At 45.1% G+C, this 18,576-nt stretch overlaps 1 protein-coding gene across 1 annotated transcript in view; it reads left to right on the forward strand.

The window, feature by feature from the left end:
* Positions 1-17,269, forward strand: part of si:ch211-186j3.6 (neural-cadherin) — a 276,175-nt gene extending 258,906 nt beyond the window's left edge. The window contains exons 36-37 of the mRNA XM_068710718.1: positions 12,745-12,899; positions 15,382-17,269. Of these exons, the coding sequence (XP_068566819.1) occupies positions 12,745-12,899; positions 15,382-16,005 (779 nt within the window). The 3' untranslated portion in view covers positions 16,006-17,269. The remainder of the gene's footprint in view (positions 1-12,744; positions 12,900-15,381) is intronic.
* The last annotated feature ends 1,307 nt before the right edge of the window (positions 17,270-18,576 follow it).

Below are 18,576 nucleotides of genomic sequence, written 5' to 3' on the forward strand. Positions count from 1 at the left end.
ACATATTGACGACAGTTCACACAGCTCAAGAGAAACTGGGAATCAATTCAAACTTCTCACTCCGTGCATAAGTAGTCTCAGGACTGTTCTTTGTGATTCCACTCTATTCCCAAGTGCTCCACAGGTGCATCAAGGGAGCATGGCCACGGAATAACGCTCCCGATGCACTCGGCAGGGCGCGCTTGACTGCGATCTCCGGCTGTCCACGCTGGGTTTCATGAAAACAGAGAGACGCCGTGTCCGCTTCTGCAAACAGAGAAGCAACTAACCATCGACTTTAGCAGGCAGAGAGAGAAAACCACTCACTTTGCAGATAAAGTGTTGATAGCTGCTGATTCTGAGGTATCGTGATGCATCATTAATACCTGGGCTTGCTGGGTTGTCTTTGTCTTAGAGGAGGACCACAGTGTCGGACTTTAACAACCCCGAAATTAGAGCTCAAGAAGCAACTTTTTGAATCGAATGGGGTTCATGAATATCAAAGTATATACTGAGTATATAGAGGAACAATAGCGTTGGCTCTCGTGGTCTTTGTTTGGAGGCCTAAAAAAGCCTGACTGTTATTTGCATGTTCCCTTGATAATGAACTGTGTTATACAGCTTAAAGCCAGCAAAGAACTGACAGTAGTTCACTGAAAGGTCAGAAAGTCTCCAGAGGAACAGAGGTAAGGACTATAGATACTAAACTGTGCAAGCATCACCTCAGGCCTGTGGGTGAGTGGACTGCAACAAGCTGGTGTCTGCTTGTCTTTTGTTAAAATCCACTTTTTTTTTTCCCCGTCAGTCAGTGTTTTTTTGTTTTTTTTTGCCTGTTGAATATTCACACCTTCAGCTCTGTGTTCCTATTCCTGAAGGATCATCTGCTGAGAAAGTGCCTCGGGTGCAAGTCGTACACAGAGAAAGAGTTGTCAGTGCGACGGCATGTTCCCCTTGTTTAATTGAGGACAATATAACAGAGCAGCGTAAGACGAGAGAAGAAGACAGATCAGAGAGGTACAGAATACAACAGGGCCAGCAGAAAACAAGAGGGAGCCGAGAAGATTACAAAGCGAAAGTCAGCGTGAGAAGGGAGAGCAGGAGATACAGCGTTGAGAAGGATGGTGTCAATGTCACACTGCTGCTGGCCATGTCTGCCCGTCTCATTGGTGATTCAGAGGACAGCTCCTTCCCTCCCTGGGACCAGACAGACACAGTTCAAATGATCATTTCTCCTTCTCTTCTTCTAACCTTCATTCCACAAGACCTCTCTTCAAACTTGGCTTTGGGCTCGTATTAAACGTGACCTCCATCCCGCTGAGGCTCACTTCTGTTTTCAGTGTTAATTACTTGATTTGTAGGCGCATAAGGTGCTGTTTACCCAAACCTGCAGAAATTGAGATCGATGCTCCGGGGGATTTTGGTAGTAATTTCAATCGGTAGAGCGTTCCGCGCTCGATCGGTAAAGCGTTCCGCGCTCTGAAATTTAAGTAGCAGCAAGAGAGACTTTTTTTTTTTTTTTTTTTTGAATGCCTTCTCCCAGCATTGCTTGTACGGTCTTGAAATTTCTGAACAGCGAGAACAAAAGGAGGGCGGCAACTCTCTGAACGCAGTGCTGAAGAAAAAAAAGGCTGTTCTTCTGAGAATGTTATGATGGGCGAAGATTAAAGACAAAACCCACTCCAACGCAGAATTCATACGAAGACATTCACTTTGATCTTATTGTCCAGCGTTGGACGGTCAACTTTGAGAAGTGAGGATAGGGTTTATGCAGCAACATTTGCCACTTAACTCATCGTAGCCATGTGACTGATGATACAGTTTAGATATGTAAGATTTCCAGGAGATGAATTGTGCTAAATAACTGACCCCTTGACTTTCTTCCTGCAGCACCATGATGCAGACATTATTAGTATGAAACAAAATGACTCAACAGCTTTTGGTAAAGACATTTATGTCACCAACAGATTGAAATATCTTTAGTGATCTATTTTTTCCAATGCTTTAGTTTAAGACAAAATACCTGCAGACCACATTGTTTAAGCATGGTTACATGGTTAAGTACAAGAGCAAATGTTAACGACGTCGGCATGTTAACGTTGTCGTTGGTATTGTTGTTAAGAAGGCTCAGAAACGGCTGCATTTCTTAGGGAAGCTTAAGAAAGCTACATTTCTGTGCCGAGTTCAGTTCAATTTATTTTGTATCGTCCAAAATCACAAATTTGCCTCAGAGCGCTTTACGATCTGTACACAGGCGACATCCTCTGTCCCAGGACCCTCCCATCGGAACAGGAAGAACTCCCCCCAAACAGAGGAGTTCTTGTCAACTTTAACGGAGGAGCAATTTGTTGTTTCCCGACTGGAATCAACAGATTGTCATGGTTTGTGCAGGGCCAACGACCGGTCTGAGGCACTGTAGCTCGTGATTAAAACCACCCCTGAACATCATTGGTACCTGATGTTTTTTTTCTGTTTTCTGTCGTTTCTCTTGCTTTTCCAACTTTTTCCAGCCATTTTAAAACATGTAGTAGTGGCTCACATTAGATGTAGTGACATTTCTTATTGATCTCGTTGAGCTCATGCCCCTGGTCTGAACAGTCTCTTCAGACTCTTTCAGACTTGTTCTGTTATTCCTCCATTGATGGAAGTGGGAAGCTCGCCGTGCTGACCCGGTGACGGTCCCCAGGCTGCTTCTGGGATAGTTTAGAACAAAGTTTGTACTTGAGAAATGTCAGCACGGCTCTCAAACCCAGTCAAAGTCCAATTGGCTATCTCTTGACAATATTAATAATGAATAACCTGCCTTCTGAATCTATCATGTAGCTTGAATATTGATTTGGCACTCCCAACGATGGGAATTCATTAAATCAGTTTGCTTACTTTGCTTCTACATGCACCTCCTCACCTTTGTCTTGGGTTTCTGTTGCAATCTCTCTCAACATATTTGCGCCGAAAACTTATTTCAATGCATTCAATTTTGCATTGACATTGACTACTCGCATGTATAACTTCGGTGTACAACATCTGGAATCTTTCCTTTCCAGAAAACACAGATTTATTTTGTAGCAACATATAGAACTGCTGTGAGTAAATGATAGTAATGCAAACGCCTCCTGCTTTATTCTCTTCACTTGAGCGGAAGGTTTAGTGCAGGATAAACGTTTCATTCTACCGATCTGTGAGCTTAATGTGAGCAAACTTTAGTAACCTCAACCGCTGTATTCATAGTCAGACCATAATAAAACATTTTAGAAGGGAAAAAGCATGGATAATGAAATATCATTTTTGAAAACCTAAACTAGAAGCTTTACGTTTCTTCTTTCATCTAGCACAGAGGGCCTTTGCTGTTTGTTGTTAAGGTCTTCTGAGCCACACTTATTGAAGCTGTACACCTCGCCGTATTCCTACCTTGCAGTTTGTCAACAGATTAGACAACAGGAAACCATAAAAAACAAACTTTTACCGGAGACAACTCAGAAACGCACTCTGTCAGGAATGTTCATCCGTTGCAGCTGCAGTGCAGATCTTTTGAAATGATCATTTTGAAGGAAGAGACAGGTGAGTCTGCACAGCAGCTGAGGTGATCGTGGTCAGATGACAAGGTTTGCATCTCGTGGACCCTCAAGGCGGCGCGCTAACGTTGAACGTTGCATTTATTCTTTTGTTTTGAGAGGACCAAACTGGCTGTGCTGCATGCTTCAACCCCTCTCAAGCAGATTTATACATGCGTATTGACAGACCTTTTGTTTATAATATATATATATATATATATATATATATATATATATATATATATATATATATATATATATATATATATATATATATATATATATCAAAATCCCCAAGACAGCAGCAGACATGACGAGAGTAAACCCGTCCATAGATGTAAAGTGACCTACTGGTTTAGTTACTGACGTTTAGACAATAGATAATATGTCTGGAAACCTTTGGCGCTGTGAAAGTATTCCTAGTTTGTTTTGTGTTATGATTTATAACACAAAACAATCGGCACCATGGTGCTTCTGTGGGGCCTGAAGCAGACATGCAGACTCTTGAGTGTGGAGATTAAAGAAGGATATCAGATTAAGGACTCGGATGTTGGTCAATAAGTCGCATACTGAATATATCCGTACAATCTGCTCTCCCAGATGAGCTAAGCAGTCAGTGCAGGGATTGATTCTGCCCCACCAAGCTCCTTCAGGCTGAAGATGGGTCCAAGGTTATCTGTGTGCATTGTTGAGAGTTTGGAGGGAGATTGAACATTTGGCATAGCACATGAGAGAACTAAGTTTTATTGACATGAAATAGTCTGGAGGAAGTTGACTTTGGGCTTTTTCCTCCTTTCCAGCTGTGATTTGGGCTGGTTCTGATAGCTGGTGTCATTCTGGGTTTGGATTGGCTAAGCTGTAAAACCACCAACGGCCTTTATATCAGAGGAGCAATGTACAAAGCAATCAGGTGGGAGACTTGTCCCTGTTTGTTGGTGCTGACTGCCGTTATCGTGGGATGACATGACAAACTGACGACACCCATCCATCCATCCATATACAAATACACACACATATAAAGAAGCGTACTGTACAAATACGTTCCTTTAAGAAGATGCTTGAGTGAAAAGAAAGGTTTTTGTTGGTCGTCTAAGATCAGCAGGCACACTGTTCCATTCTTCAGGTGAATGAATACTGAATGCCGTCTCACCAGACTTGCACAGTGCTGCAGGCACATGGGGGAAGTTCACACCTTGAGAGTCAGGTGAGAGCTGCTGGGGTTATAGCGTGACAGCATGTCTGAGATGTACTGTGGAGCCAGACCACCCAGTGCTTTGTAAACCAAAAAGATATACTGAAAGCAACAGGTAAACATTGAGGTGTCTGAGCACTGTAGTTACATGGCCTGAACTTGTTCCTCCTGGTTAGAACTTGTGCTGTACTGGAACAGCTGTAAACTATGGATGGTATTAGTTTTGAAGACCCATAAGCAGAATATTGCACTAATCTAACCTGCTCATGAAAAACACATGCGTGAGGTTTGGGTCAGTTTGGGAAAGAAAGCCTCTGAATCTGAAATAGTTTTGGAAAAAGTCAGATTTGGTGATGCAGCTGATCTGACCCTGTAAGCTCAGTCCAGTACCGGGTCTCTTGTACTGGGTTGTTTTTTTACTGTCTATGGGCTTTATCCCTGTTCAGCTGAAGAAGGTTTGCAGCCATCCAGTAGTTAAATACATTCTATTGACTACTCAATTAAGGTAGTATTGTAATCAACTGAGCCAAGTGAAAGTCAAGTGTTCCAACATGCTCCGCTCTACTTGACACAGCTTCAGCAAGCTCGGCCAGAGAGGGTTGCTTGAAGAAAGAAACCCCAAGCTGTGGTTGTGATCTGACTCCAGAGTGATGATTCTCCTTGAGCTGATTTCCCATCACATTCTCTCACCAATGCATCAAGTACCGCCCCTTGGTCAGCGGCACTGAGCTTCAAACTAGGACGCTCCATGGACCCCTCTAGCATCAGTTTTGCACCTTTCAGCGACACGCCGTCAATTTTTTTCAACTTAAACTTCTGTCTTCACATTTAGTTTTAGGTTTAGGCAACAAAATCACTTTGGTTTCGTGGATTTGACTGCCTGATGAAATGCTTTTAAACCCACGACACATCTTCAGTCTGCAAATGAAACATCTTAACCTGGGATAAGAGTATTTTCTTTAAGACCTGATATTTCCAATGGTAAATAGAGCAACTCGTATGAGTCTCTCACCAACATGATCTTTGACAAACCCATGTGAGAAGAATTTATTGGGATCATGATACCCACAAGGTTGTATAATAACTTAACTGTCATGATGTCTTATATATATATACTAGAGCGGTGTATAAAGCGGTGCAAAAGGTCGACTGTAGGATTGTAGCTTGTCTGAAGTTGTACGATGTTTATTGAGGTTACTCCCAATGTAATTCAGTGTGTTTTTCACTGGAGATGTGCCTAAAACAGCAGCATCGAGAGGAAAACAATCCGCTTACAATGCTGAAAGCAAAACCCAGTTAATTTCACTTAGATGATTCGAGTAGAGTCGATCTTTGCTGGGTAAGTGCTCCAGACGGCTGCGGTCTGACAGCGCAGCAGCGAGCTCAGGGCCCGAACCCATTTCAATCTCGACTAAACGCGGCACAGACAGCCGCTCATTGAGCCTCCCACCAGATCCTTCTTCATACTCTGCAGAATACCCGGATCTCTTCAGCTGAAAGTACATTCATACCTTCTTAAGCCATGTGGAGCTGGATGCGCTGCTGTGGAAGACGTGAGTACATTATGATGTGAGTCAAAGATAATTAGTCTGCTCTTTCTGCGGAGGGAAGGTGAAGTAGTTCATGTGGGCATTCAGTCATTGTAGTCTGTGGTTTGTTTGCTCTGCTGTCTAGAACAAAGTTATTGTAGCTGAAGTGTTTTATGGAGAGGGAGTAACACATTTGAATTGCATTCGGTTGAATTGTACCTTCTATTGACACGTATGAGTTCGGTGGAATGAAGACTCAATCAGATGCTGTTGTTCAGTAAATGAAGGTCATTCCACCTGAACGTTCCTCAAACAGTTATTGGATTATTATAGCACTGCGTTTAAAATGTTCATCTCTTCCATCTTCAGAGGTTAATCATCGCTATGGCAGGAAGATGAACCTGGTCGTCACAGTTTGATTGGCTGCCGGTAACCATATATTAAAATAGCAATTTTGAGATCTTAACTGTGCTTCTCATAACTGAAGTTCCTGGTTGTGACACCTTCATCCATCAGCCCAGAACCTCATTAAAGAAGTGGTCAGTGAATAAACACGTCTTTATCGCCTTCAACCCGCTGCTGTTGAAAGATGTCTGTATTTAAAAGACACACGGCTTAGTTTTTCTTTTTCTCTTTTTTTTTTGGCCATATTTAGCATTAGCATTCATTTGCTAATTCATTTCTTTTATTTCATAAACCGTAAAACCAAAAACCATCAGCCGGTAAAAGCTAAAATGTTCCGAATTGCAATGTCAGCGATAGTTCTCTGTAGGCTTGACATTTCAGTGATCCATAGCACATTACACATTTCATTTATTGTTAAAAAAAGATACGAATAATGTTGATTTCAGCAGCTTCAAGAACAGATGGAGAACAAACTTCACAGCGACATCATATCGTCCTCTTGTTCAACTTCCAGAACTTTCTTCAAAACGTAACCGTCCGTCGACGGTTCATCTCTGCAGTTGCTGTTTGTGGACTGGACACTCTCTGCATTCATATTTTAACGCTAATGTGTCCAAATGCATCTCTGAGCAGCTCCATATCTGTTTTGGACGATCTGAAATTTCACATGCCTTAGGAGGTGAATCTATACCTCAACTAGACAGCAACGTTCAGTGAACCGAGCCGCACGCTGATGTGAGGTGTGTAGGGGAAAGACGTGCAGAAAAGTACTTTGTGAAGTTAAAAACAAATATATATATATATATATATATATATATATATATATATATATATATATATATCTATTTTGAAACCTCAGATTGGTGCTGAACAAGTTCTCCCTTGCCTGTTTGTTTGCTGTTGTCCAGACTTATCCAAATGTCTACTCATATAAGCATCTTTGTGAGAGCGTAGCTGAGATACAAGCAGATTCAAGTGTGAAACTATTAAGACTATCTTTACAAGAGGAGGAGGAGGAGGAGCAGTGAGTTGAGGAAGGGCACAATTAGATATATAACAAGACAAATGGAGAGAGGACGCATAAGGTGGAGAACAGATGTGGTATTATATTCGCCTCACTGCCCTATGAGCTGAACAGATGACATGAATCAAAAAGACTTTGGGGACATATTTACTTACTTTTTCGGGAATAAAAATAGTCTGTGCGGTAAGAGTGCAAGAGAGTGTGTGAGCCGGAGAGAAACTCAACACTTTTTCCATTTGTCATTGTTCAACTCTCATCATTAGACGTAGTCATTTGAAGCTAGGAACCAACAGAAAAACCTCATCACTGCTAAAACAGGTTATTAGTGGCAACAAATTGGTACGATGGCACGAAACAAACAGAGCAGTGAGAAGAAGAGTGGTGATAAATTGAGCGTGTAGAGACAGACGGCTGCGGTAAACAGAATTATACTTTGATGAGGCTAAAATCCATACGGTATTATTGACTTGTGTTGATGTACTCATAGACACTGATCTCATTGCAGGGCAGCTCGGGTATCGATCGTCTGACTGGAAATCCCATTATGCGCACACTCATTCAGCAGCAGCGCCATTTCAACTGAGGTACAATGGATTTCCCTGCTCACCAGAGAGCCGCACGCCGCCATGTTGTGCCTCCTGTTTTATATAGAGGGGCGGTGTTTGACGTCTCGAGAGGCCTCTGCAGGAGGCCTTTTCAATAACGACACGTTCTCCCCCTTTAGCGGTTAACGACGCTCGCAAAGATTTAGTTGAAGTATCAGTCTTGAAGATCTCCGTTTCGTTGTCTTTGGCGATAAGCGGTAATTGCAGGTGTGTTTCTGGATCTCGCTTCCTCGAGATGGAGGGAGGACCAGTGTGAGGCAGGAGTTTGAGTCACGCAGAGAGAGTGAGAAAGTTGAACAAAGAGAGGAGTGATGGTCTAAGAGACCTCGGTACCTTGGAGGCATTGTAAACAAATAAACACATAATCTCTCTTTTCAGGCTCGCTCACTCACACACAAACACACACACACACACACACACACACACACACAATGCCGATCACATTCTCCATTTCTCTCTCTGCCCTCTAGAGAGAGCCTTTGAACAGGGCAGATTCATCTTCTACGCCCTGACCTCCAGCTTCCTTGCTCAATTCCCTGTGGTGCTCACACTAGCCACGTCCTCACACACACACACACACACACACACACACACACACACACACTGCAGATGGGAGTAGAGTGTAAACACATAAAGACATAAACTCGACCACCTAACACCGAGCAGGACCAGACCTCTCATATTTGCAGTTTCCTCGCCTCAGTCTGTCTATAGGCTGTATGTCCTCCCTCATATTGGCCTAAGCCCTAATGCACACAGGACATGCAGGTGCAGTACAGTGAAGACAGCCACATGTCCTACAGTATTGTATAGACATGTGTCTTACACCAGAACTTGATTTCTAGCCTGATCAGCTGTGTGCCACTCACACTGAAACAGAACAAAACGTCGTCTTCTTCTTCTTTGCCCCTCTGAAAAAGTATGAATTTAAAGAATCTGGAGAGATGCAGTACATTTTGATGCATTATGAATAATATGAATGCTTACACTGTCATGTAACAAGTGTAATTATACAATACTGAAAAAGGGGCCACGGTTATAATTTCTGGATACCCCGAGTAACGTTAGTCTATATCCACTTTAACAGCTAAATACAGTTATTTACTTTAAAGGAACGTTGTCTTCATATTGCATTGTATTAACCTGTTTAAAGCGATCATACTAGTAACAGCTGATCAATGCTGATACTGTATGCACAAACATAAAGGAGTGATAATGCAGTACACACTTTTAATTCCACAGAAAAGCAGTGCTGTGAGACTTAATTGGACTTCCTCCTCAAAGACTTGGGACTTAATTGGACTTGCTGTTCAAAGACTTGGGACTTGACTTTGACATGTAAAAAATTAGCTCTTGCACATAACTAGCAAAACAAAACAGGGACGCGCTCATCATAGCTATTGCTCCATAGGGGATCAAAGGCTTCTTTACCATCTTTTCTGACTAACGTTTATCACACCACTTGTTATTATTTGTTCCTGACTTTTGGTGTTGTGCATTTTGCTGTTTGTTTAGGATAAATTAGTGACTTTTATTTATATATTTCTACACACTTTTCAGTAAATTTGATAAGTGAATTCCGTCAGCCGACGGTCGCCTGACGCTCTTATTTTTAGTATTCAATACGACCGAGCTTCAAAAGCCACAAGCCTAATATTATCTTTGGCTTTGGAACAGCGACTTCTCTACGCTGTTGTTCAGTCTTTGGGAGGCTCAGGGCTCCCCACAGCAAATGAGGACCATTGCAGTGGAGGTGGGGGACTGGAGCCGTGACCTTGTTTTTACCAACTCACTGCCTCTGGAACACCGTGGCCTCTCTGCAGCAGTCTGCCACACGCGTCTCCTGTCGTACAGTTTCTTCATCGTTTTTCCCTCCTTCTTCTTCTTCGCTGCCACTCTAAAAATGAAACGGCAAATCTCTTGAAACAATTTCAACTTATAAACCTGCCTCGACGCTGGAGTTGTGGTGAGAGGGACAAGTTGACAGCAAATGAACATTGATTTTGTCCTCTCGTGCTGTGCAGCTGCTTTCTGGCTGAGTGAATGTGCTCTTACAGAGTTGTCAGAGGGTGGGGCTGTTTAATGGGGTGTTATCAATTCATCGGGAGTTTGACTTCCGTCTCTTTGGTGCGCTTTACGTGACGGATCGGCTGCTGTTGTAGGAGAAAAGACGTGTGGATTAGGAACAAGCGGAGGCCGATGGGGAAGGAGAGAGTGTTTAAAAGATGTTTGAATTGTTTAAGATCACAGATTCCTCACGTTGATAACTTACCTCGGATTAATAGGATTTGAACAGCCGGGGTATTTATAGCGCTGCCAGTTGCTGCTGTTGTCAAATGTGATTAAACGGCAGCTCTCCCATGTACAGCCTTCGAAAGCCTGACTCCGAGAATAATTCAGTTTGCAGTTGTATTAAATATTACCTCAACATTGCACTAAAGATTCTACAAGTTCCTCTTTTTGCAGCTCTTCGTGGGGAGGGGGGGGTTCTTTTGATTCAGAAAAGGCTCGGCTGAATTAAAGGGGAACTATCAATGGCAGGGCGACACAGTGAGAGTGTGTGTGGCTTTAAGGCTGGTTGATGTTAGTGTTAACTAAGGCAGGAGGTGATAGGGCTGAGACAAGGCTCTGGGGATTTGTCAGACATCTGAAAAGGTCACAGCAATGCTACAGTGGGAAATACATGCAGATTGGTTTGAAGTGTGTGTGTGTGTGTGTGTGTGTGTGTGTGTGTGTGTGTGTGTGTGTGTGTGTGTGTGTGTGTGTGTGTGTGTGTGTGTGTGTGTGTGCGTGCGCATGCCTGCTGCCTACAATCTGCTTTTTACTTCCGTTAAATCACCGCACATCTCAATCTTTGTTTCCCTGAAGTGAAGCTGAAATCAATCCTTCTTTTCTCTTGCATACCATTTTTAATTAAAGTTCACATCCTCTGCAAGTGAAATGTGAATAATTCACATTTTAAAGCTGTCAATTACAGGAGCGCAAGTAGCCCTAATAAAATGCCAGGCCACTAATTGTCTTTGTTTCCATTGGCCAGGGCATCATTAGCATTCTATGAATCTATCTTTGTAATTTACAGCCTATTATCTAAAGGATGTTCCGCGCAGTCACACAGTTCTAATTGACCTTAACTGTAGAGATATTGGCAAATGTGAAGGAATGAGGATGTATGTTTAATTTGCAATTTAAGTAGCCTCATGTGAGTATTAGTAACTGTAATGGCAAATCTGATACTGACCAATTAAGTCATGTTGAGCTCTGATGAGTTACGTAATATTCAGTAAGTGATCGACACGGAAGAGGCCTTTAGACTGTGACTTAGTGCAACATGGTGACCCGATCCACCGCCACTGTTGTTCTGGTTACACTGTGACCACAATGATTTCAATGGTGTTTAAGAGAAATACGGTCCAGAAAGAACAGAAAGGTGTTTATAAGAAGAAAGGTTTGTGCGATGGATGCTCAGGCAAAGCAAATGACTTCATTCAATCGACTACAAAGGAACAACTATAGCATTTTAAAGACTTTTACCTCACAGACCAACTAAACTAGTTGAGTGAATCATGAATTAAATTCAATTAATTCTTTGAATAACAAATTCTGTTGGTGCTGTTTATTTGTCAGTTCTCTATAAATGCCCAAACTTAATTTAAAAGATTATTAGCTTATAATTTGCGCAAATTTGTCTGAAGACATAAATAACGCATCATAACAATACATAGACGTCTGAATGTACATTTGTGTCTTATGTATGTGTCAAATTATAATATTTCTGTTCCATAATATATGAAGGCATTATAAAGTTGCGTTTTTACAAAGAGATTGAAGCAAAGCCCTGTTGTAGAAAGCATTAAGCAAAATTAAATTAAAAGCATGAAGCAAAATGAAAAGGCGAATATTAAAAAAACGTTGCAGCAGTCAGTAACAAGACTCCAAATGATTACAAATGTTGCTCCGTATCTGCGGGAGTTGACACAGTTTGTTCGCTGTTGCCAATTCAGCTGCGAAATACGCTCGCTGAGTTTGAGCCGGTGTCCTGGGGATGCACAGATACTTCATTTTTGTCAGCCCCGGGAATCTTGGACATCCCTCTTCCCCCAGTAAATAGAAAGAGACAAGGAGGGCGTTGCTTCAAAAGTTTTGGACTCTGTATTGAAGTGTGTGTTAAGTACTCCTGGCCTCTAACAGATCACCAGAAGAGAAGTCCTTGAAATCCTTGCAGTGTATTTTGTCAAAGAGCAGCTGTGAAATAGCTCCTGTTTGCTTGAACACTAAAGCGTCATTATCGGTTGAACCCTGCAGCTCATCACATTTCAGCACACAGTTTTGGGGCGAGCCAACTCCATCAAACAGCACCTCTCTCTGGGGCCATACCGTAATTGGCTGAAGGGTCATAATCACTGAAATGATAATGCTAATGCCTGCGCTGACGAGCTCGCACGATTGTCTGTCTCAACTCCAGTGCTGCTGCTGGGCATTTTCCTCTACACTCGCTGGAGGAGCTACAAAGGGCTGAAGGAGGGCGTTTACCACGTCTCGGCTCACCACGACGGCTGGGAGGACATCCGAGAAAACGTCCTCAACTATGACGAGGAGGGCGGCGGGGAGGAGGACCAGGTACACCACGTACACACACACACACACACACACACACACACACACACACACACACACACACACACACACACACACACACACACACACGTGGCCCCATACAGGTGAAATGTGTTCATGATTTTTGTTTAGAAATACTAAGCGGTGGATACTGTGTAGCAGTTTTAAAGTGGATCCAGTCAGTTCAATTTGGAATAGAATCCTCCACTGTGTGTGTGTTCTTGTATTTGCTACATAGTGAGGACCAACACCAGAGTGAGGACATTTTGGCCGGTCCTCAGTTCGTCAGGCCTGTTGGAGTGTTAAGACCTGGTTTTAAGGTTTCGGTTACAGTTAGGTTTAGGTTAGGCTACCCAGGCTACATTGAACACGTAACGTATGCGGACTGTTCACAGAGCGGCTGCTGCAACACTACGCTTCCATTATATTCAATTGAATTGGCCACACCAGGTGTGAGAGCAGTGCGTAAGTGGTGCTTTGCGCCATGGAGACCTCCTCTACAAACATAAAAATAGACCAGTCTTCTGTTAATATTTTTCACACACGGTTCTTTTTTATTAAACTAGAGATATACAGGAAATGACTTTGAGAAACAAACTTTCATTGGCTTTCACAGAGTTTCTGTTGGCATGTGTTTTGCCAGTACCAGCTGGAGCTCGTGGAGTAACTACTTCCCTTACGTAGCCTAATGTTGTCTGTAGATGTTAACTTACAACACGTTCACATTCCAACGGGTCAAAAACTGACGCTTTAACCCCTTGACATTAACTTTCTAAAGTCGCAGTTCATGCACGGTTAAGTTGGTGAATTCAAACAAAAACCCTTTGAGGTAGGTTGAGGAAAAATAGCCTTAAAATAACTGCGTAAACAACGTAACATAAATACTGAAAACACGAGTACTGAAACACAAACGTCATTGCTAAACAACACGGAACAACAATGGTCTTGAACTCCAGTGTCCTGGATGAAAGTCCTTTGTTTGTTTGATCCATCCACATCCCCCTGCTGCCCACTCACCATGTGTGGGCTTTCTCAGTCTCTGTACCACGTTGTCACACTCCAGGAGCATTTTCTCTGAGTCTACTAATGACTCGGAGGGGTTTACATCGTAGCTTCTTGAAAGCCTGATAGGTCTCACACATGCTAAAGGGGGGGCCTTGTGCTCGGGTATCAGGCGCTGAGCGGCGTGACGAAGTGTCTCTATTTGATGCCCTGAGAAAGAGAACGGGCTGTAACTTACCCACATTAGACGACACCAGCAAACAACGCTCTGCTGGGTCCTAAAGCTGAAGAAACAACAATCAAACAATTCCCAGAACAAGGAGGTCACTACTGTCTTCTTTTGCCTGGAACTCACACAACCCTACGTCGTATGTGAGCTGCAGATGTAGCTAGTGTGTGTGTGTGCGTGTGTGTGTGTGCGTGTGTGTGTGTGTGTGTGTGCGTGTGTGCGTGCCAGCGATTTTAATTAGGCCCACGCAAAATCCTTATCTCCTCTCCCCAACAGCCACTGTAACCCACAAGCACTCAACAGTACTTAAGAGCTTGCATAATGTAACGGCTTTGATTGAAACAAATACATGTGGCACACACATACACACACACACACACACACACACACACACACACACACACACACACACACACACACACACGCACACACACAGTAGAAAAATGACTTGAATACACAGATTGTTGTCAGACCTTGTCAGTACCCAAAAATCCTCAAGGTTTTGTCCTCCGTAATGTAAATCACCTGCAGCCAAACACACACACACACACACACACACACACAGCAGATGCTGCAGTTGATTCTCAAGAGTCTTGTTTGAAAGCTCTCTGGAGGAATAGAATCAGCACTTTCCACCCATCACATAATCAGTTTTACAAAGCGACCCACACCTCCTCCTCCGTGTGTACCATTTCCTCCTCCTCCTCCTCCTCCTCCTCCTCCTCCTCCTCCAGCTTTCTTTCTTTTTCCCATCTCTGCTGCCGTGGTTACTGTTTTGGTGGAATCCATTAGTACTGAAGAGATTGGCTGTTACAGTATATACCAAAGTGAAGGCAGCCTTTAAACCCCACTGCACCAGTGCATATGAGAGATGATGGAGAGAGAGAGAGACGCCCTTCATCTCTTCTGAATCACCTGCACTCACCCATTTTGTTCAAATCCTTTCGGTCTCTTACACACACACACACACACACACACACACACACACACACACACACACACACACACACACACACACAAACTCAACTACTTCTACATCTCTGAGACTGTAAATAGAGATAGATTGGAAACTTAAATAGGTGGAACATTCACACTAAACGTAATGGGGAGAGCTGATTGTTTTTCTTCTCTCTCTCTCTCTCTCTCTCTCTCTCTCTCTCTCTCTCTCATTTTATTTTTTTGCTCGTTCTTCTGTGCTCACTGTGACTCTTCCTGTTCTTGTGTGTGCGTGTGAATGAACTTGTGTGTGTCCAGAATGCCTATGACATGGCGGAGCTGCAGAAGTCCCTCCAGCCGAGCCCGGCCCAGTCGGTCCAGTACTGCCGCTCCAGAGCCCTGCACCACCCTCCCCCACCCCTCCACCACCACCACCACCACCTCCTCCACCAGGCGCCCCCGGCGCCGTCCGCCGCCCAGCCGCTGGACCCCCTCAGCCGGACATCCAGCTCCACCACCCTGCCCCCCTCGGCGGCCTCCACCTCCTCCACCGCCACCACCACCGCCAGTCTCCGCAGGGACGTGCCCCCCACCAGGCTCCCGGCCCAGGGCCAGGCCCGCCCCTCCCAGCTGGCGCGCCGCTCCCTGTCCTTCTCCAGCCAGGACCTGGCGCGCTACCTGTGCGAGATCATCCGCGACGCCGACCAGCACCCGGACACGGGGCCCTTCGACTCCCTGCAGGTGTTCTCCACCGAGGGAGGGGGCTCGCCCGCCGGCTCCCTCAGCTCCTTCAGCTCGGCGGGGCTGGACGGAGGGAGCGGCGGGGATGGGGGAGGGGCCGGCGTGGAGGAGGGGAGGAGGGAGGAGACGCTCGGGGAGTGGGGGCCCCGCTTCGAGAAGCTGCGGGCGCTGTACGAGCGGGCCGAGGCCAGCGACCTCTGAGCTCAGATGCGCGGACCGAACTGACAGAACCCTGGTAACGGGCCGCCCCCGAAACAATCAATTAGCAGACGCTTAGCGACGACAGAGGCGGGAAAACAGCGAGAGACTGAGCGACGGAGAGATCGCTCCACACCCGTCACCCGCCGACAACCGACGCGGAAAAAGTGTTTACTGGTTGATGAGCGCCGTCGATCACCGCGGCGACCCAGCAGACGGATGAACGTGTCCCTGTGAACGGAGCGCGTCGCTCTGCGCTCTCCCTCCACCTTGGATGACAATTTTGCAGGAACAGACGTTATCAAACCTGCCAGTCAGGTTAAAGGCTTCGAGACGTCACTCCCTAGCCGGGCTACTCACCGTGATGGAGCTCAGCTTCACTGTCAGAAAAAAATCAGTTCCCGCCAAAACCCCCCAAATTCTCCTCTATTTTCTAACAGGCATTGTGCGCTGCTCTGGATGAGTGTCAACCCAAGGCCTCAGATGTGAAGTGAAAATGTTTTGGCCAAGTTATTATTATTATTGTTATTTTTTATTATACCCGAGCAGATCGATGACACATCAAATGTTTTTTAGCACCTTGCTGCCGGATTAAATCGATGTAAATAAAAGGACGGGGGGGGGGGCACTCCTCCATATATTCCACTTGGTGCTGTTACATGATACGACAGTGAAGATGAGCGGGATCATACTGAGTAGCCCATATAATGCGGTTGATTTTCATGATATAGTGGACACATTGTGTTCTCGCTGCCTGGCTGTACACAGCTTCTTTCAATGTTTGTATGGGGGGGGGGGGGGGGGGGGGATAACTCTTCTTTTTCTTCTGGTATCGTGTCCTTCAATGGGTTCAGTAGTTCTGTGTTGGTTGGGTGTTTCAAGTTCCAATGCTCCGTGGGTTGTAAGACATCAAGCTTTTCTCTACTCGCTGCTGCGCCCTCGTCTTCATGTGATTTCCTATTTCTCATTTGCGCTCCTCCGCCGAGCGGTCCTCCCCCACCCCCCGCCCCCCCGAGGGAGGGCGCGCAAAAAAAGAAGAGAATTCAAACGGCTTTGTAACAAAGGAGTGGGAGCGGACCGGCGGACCGCGGGAGGGAGAGAGGAAACACTCGCTCTGCGTACGCGCTCCTCCTCAGGCATACCAAATGTGGCGGCTGAGAGACTATTTTAACAGACGGCGGCACAGTAGAATACAAACTACGTCGAAACGGCTTTCCAAGGTGACTGCTCAATCAATAGAAATGGAAGGAGGAGGAGGAGGAGGAGGAGGAGGAGGAGGGGACGTCGCTGATGGTTATTCATATGTATTATTCCGAGCTGTGATACCTGTGCAGTACGCAAATTCACGCACACATTTCTCCATCGTCTCTTGCTAAACTACCGCACACTCTTTGATTGTAGGAAAATGGACCGAACACTGCAGGGAAATAAGAAGTCCGCAAGTTATTATCCGAGCTGTGAATTGTCAGCACAGTGGCAAGTGCTCCTCTTGTTTGGCTTCCTCTTCACATCAGGTTGCCCCCCCCCCTCCCCTCTCAACTCAACAAAAAGAATCCCCGACTTCCTGCTGTTATGGTACCGATGAGAACAATTTGTGTGAAAAGAAGCGAAAAGGCAAAGACCAATAACAAAGCTTCGGAGGGGGGAGAGGAGCGCCGAGGACCCGCTCTCTTTCACCTTTGATAAGAGAGATGATTACAGGGTGGAGGGTTGAATCAGAGCAAATGAGGAAGGGAGGCAGAGAGGAACCATCTCACCACGCCTGGCTCTGTGATGAAATGTGACGCCGGCTCTCAGTGGCTCCGACGGGAGCTGTAGAGAGACACGGGGGAGATGCCGGGAGCAATGTTTTTTTCCTGCGGAAACGGTTTGTTGCACAGCAAACGGCGTAGATAATAAGTCACGTGTCCTAACCTCATCCCCGCAACGCTCCGAGAAGCCAACCTCGGCTCCGTCAGGTCGCCGTATTCGGCAGGAAGTAGCGACGGCGCTCTCACCGCGCTCTTTTTTTTTTTTTTTTTATTCTTCTCGGCGCCGGCAGAGGAGTCGAGCCTGTCGGCAGAGAGCAGCTAAAGGGTGGGAGTGTGTGAAAACACGTCAGGCCACTAATCCTAATAGGAGGTGATCGCTCGCTGTCGTGCTGGGGAAAAAAAAAAAAAAAAACAAAGGATTGCGGGGTACTTTCAAAAACAATAGTCGACAGAGGAGTAGATTCCAAGATTGCAGCTTTCCAGAAACACACTATTTTCTTAAAAAGACGAGGCGACAATGCAGCTTTTAAACAGTTAGAGAGTTAGCGGTCAGGTGAGGCTGCAGCACGTCTGAAAGGAAGACGCAGGCTGTTCTTCTAAAGATGGTGGAGATTTCCTAGAGGGGGACGCTTGGTTTGTTTTTTCTGTTCTTTCTTATTCCCCTGTAGAAAAGGGTCAGAGTCAGAGTGGTGGAGGATGAAGGCACTTCATGCTCCACCACTCTCTCTGCAGCGACCTCACGTCCCACCGCCATTCATTTGTACCATAAAACAGCTTCTTAAATGTTGTGTTCTGGGTGCAGACATGTTGTGAACAAAGTTGA

The sequence above is a fragment of the Cebidichthys violaceus genome, unplaced genomic scaffold (genome assembly GCF_023349555.1).
Source record: "Cebidichthys violaceus isolate CVI_PGR_0920_01 unplaced genomic scaffold, fCebVio1.0.p SCAF_16, whole genome shotgun sequence".
In the NCBI taxonomy this organism is placed as follows: domain Eukaryota; kingdom Metazoa; phylum Chordata; class Actinopteri; order Perciformes; family Stichaeidae; genus Cebidichthys; species Cebidichthys violaceus.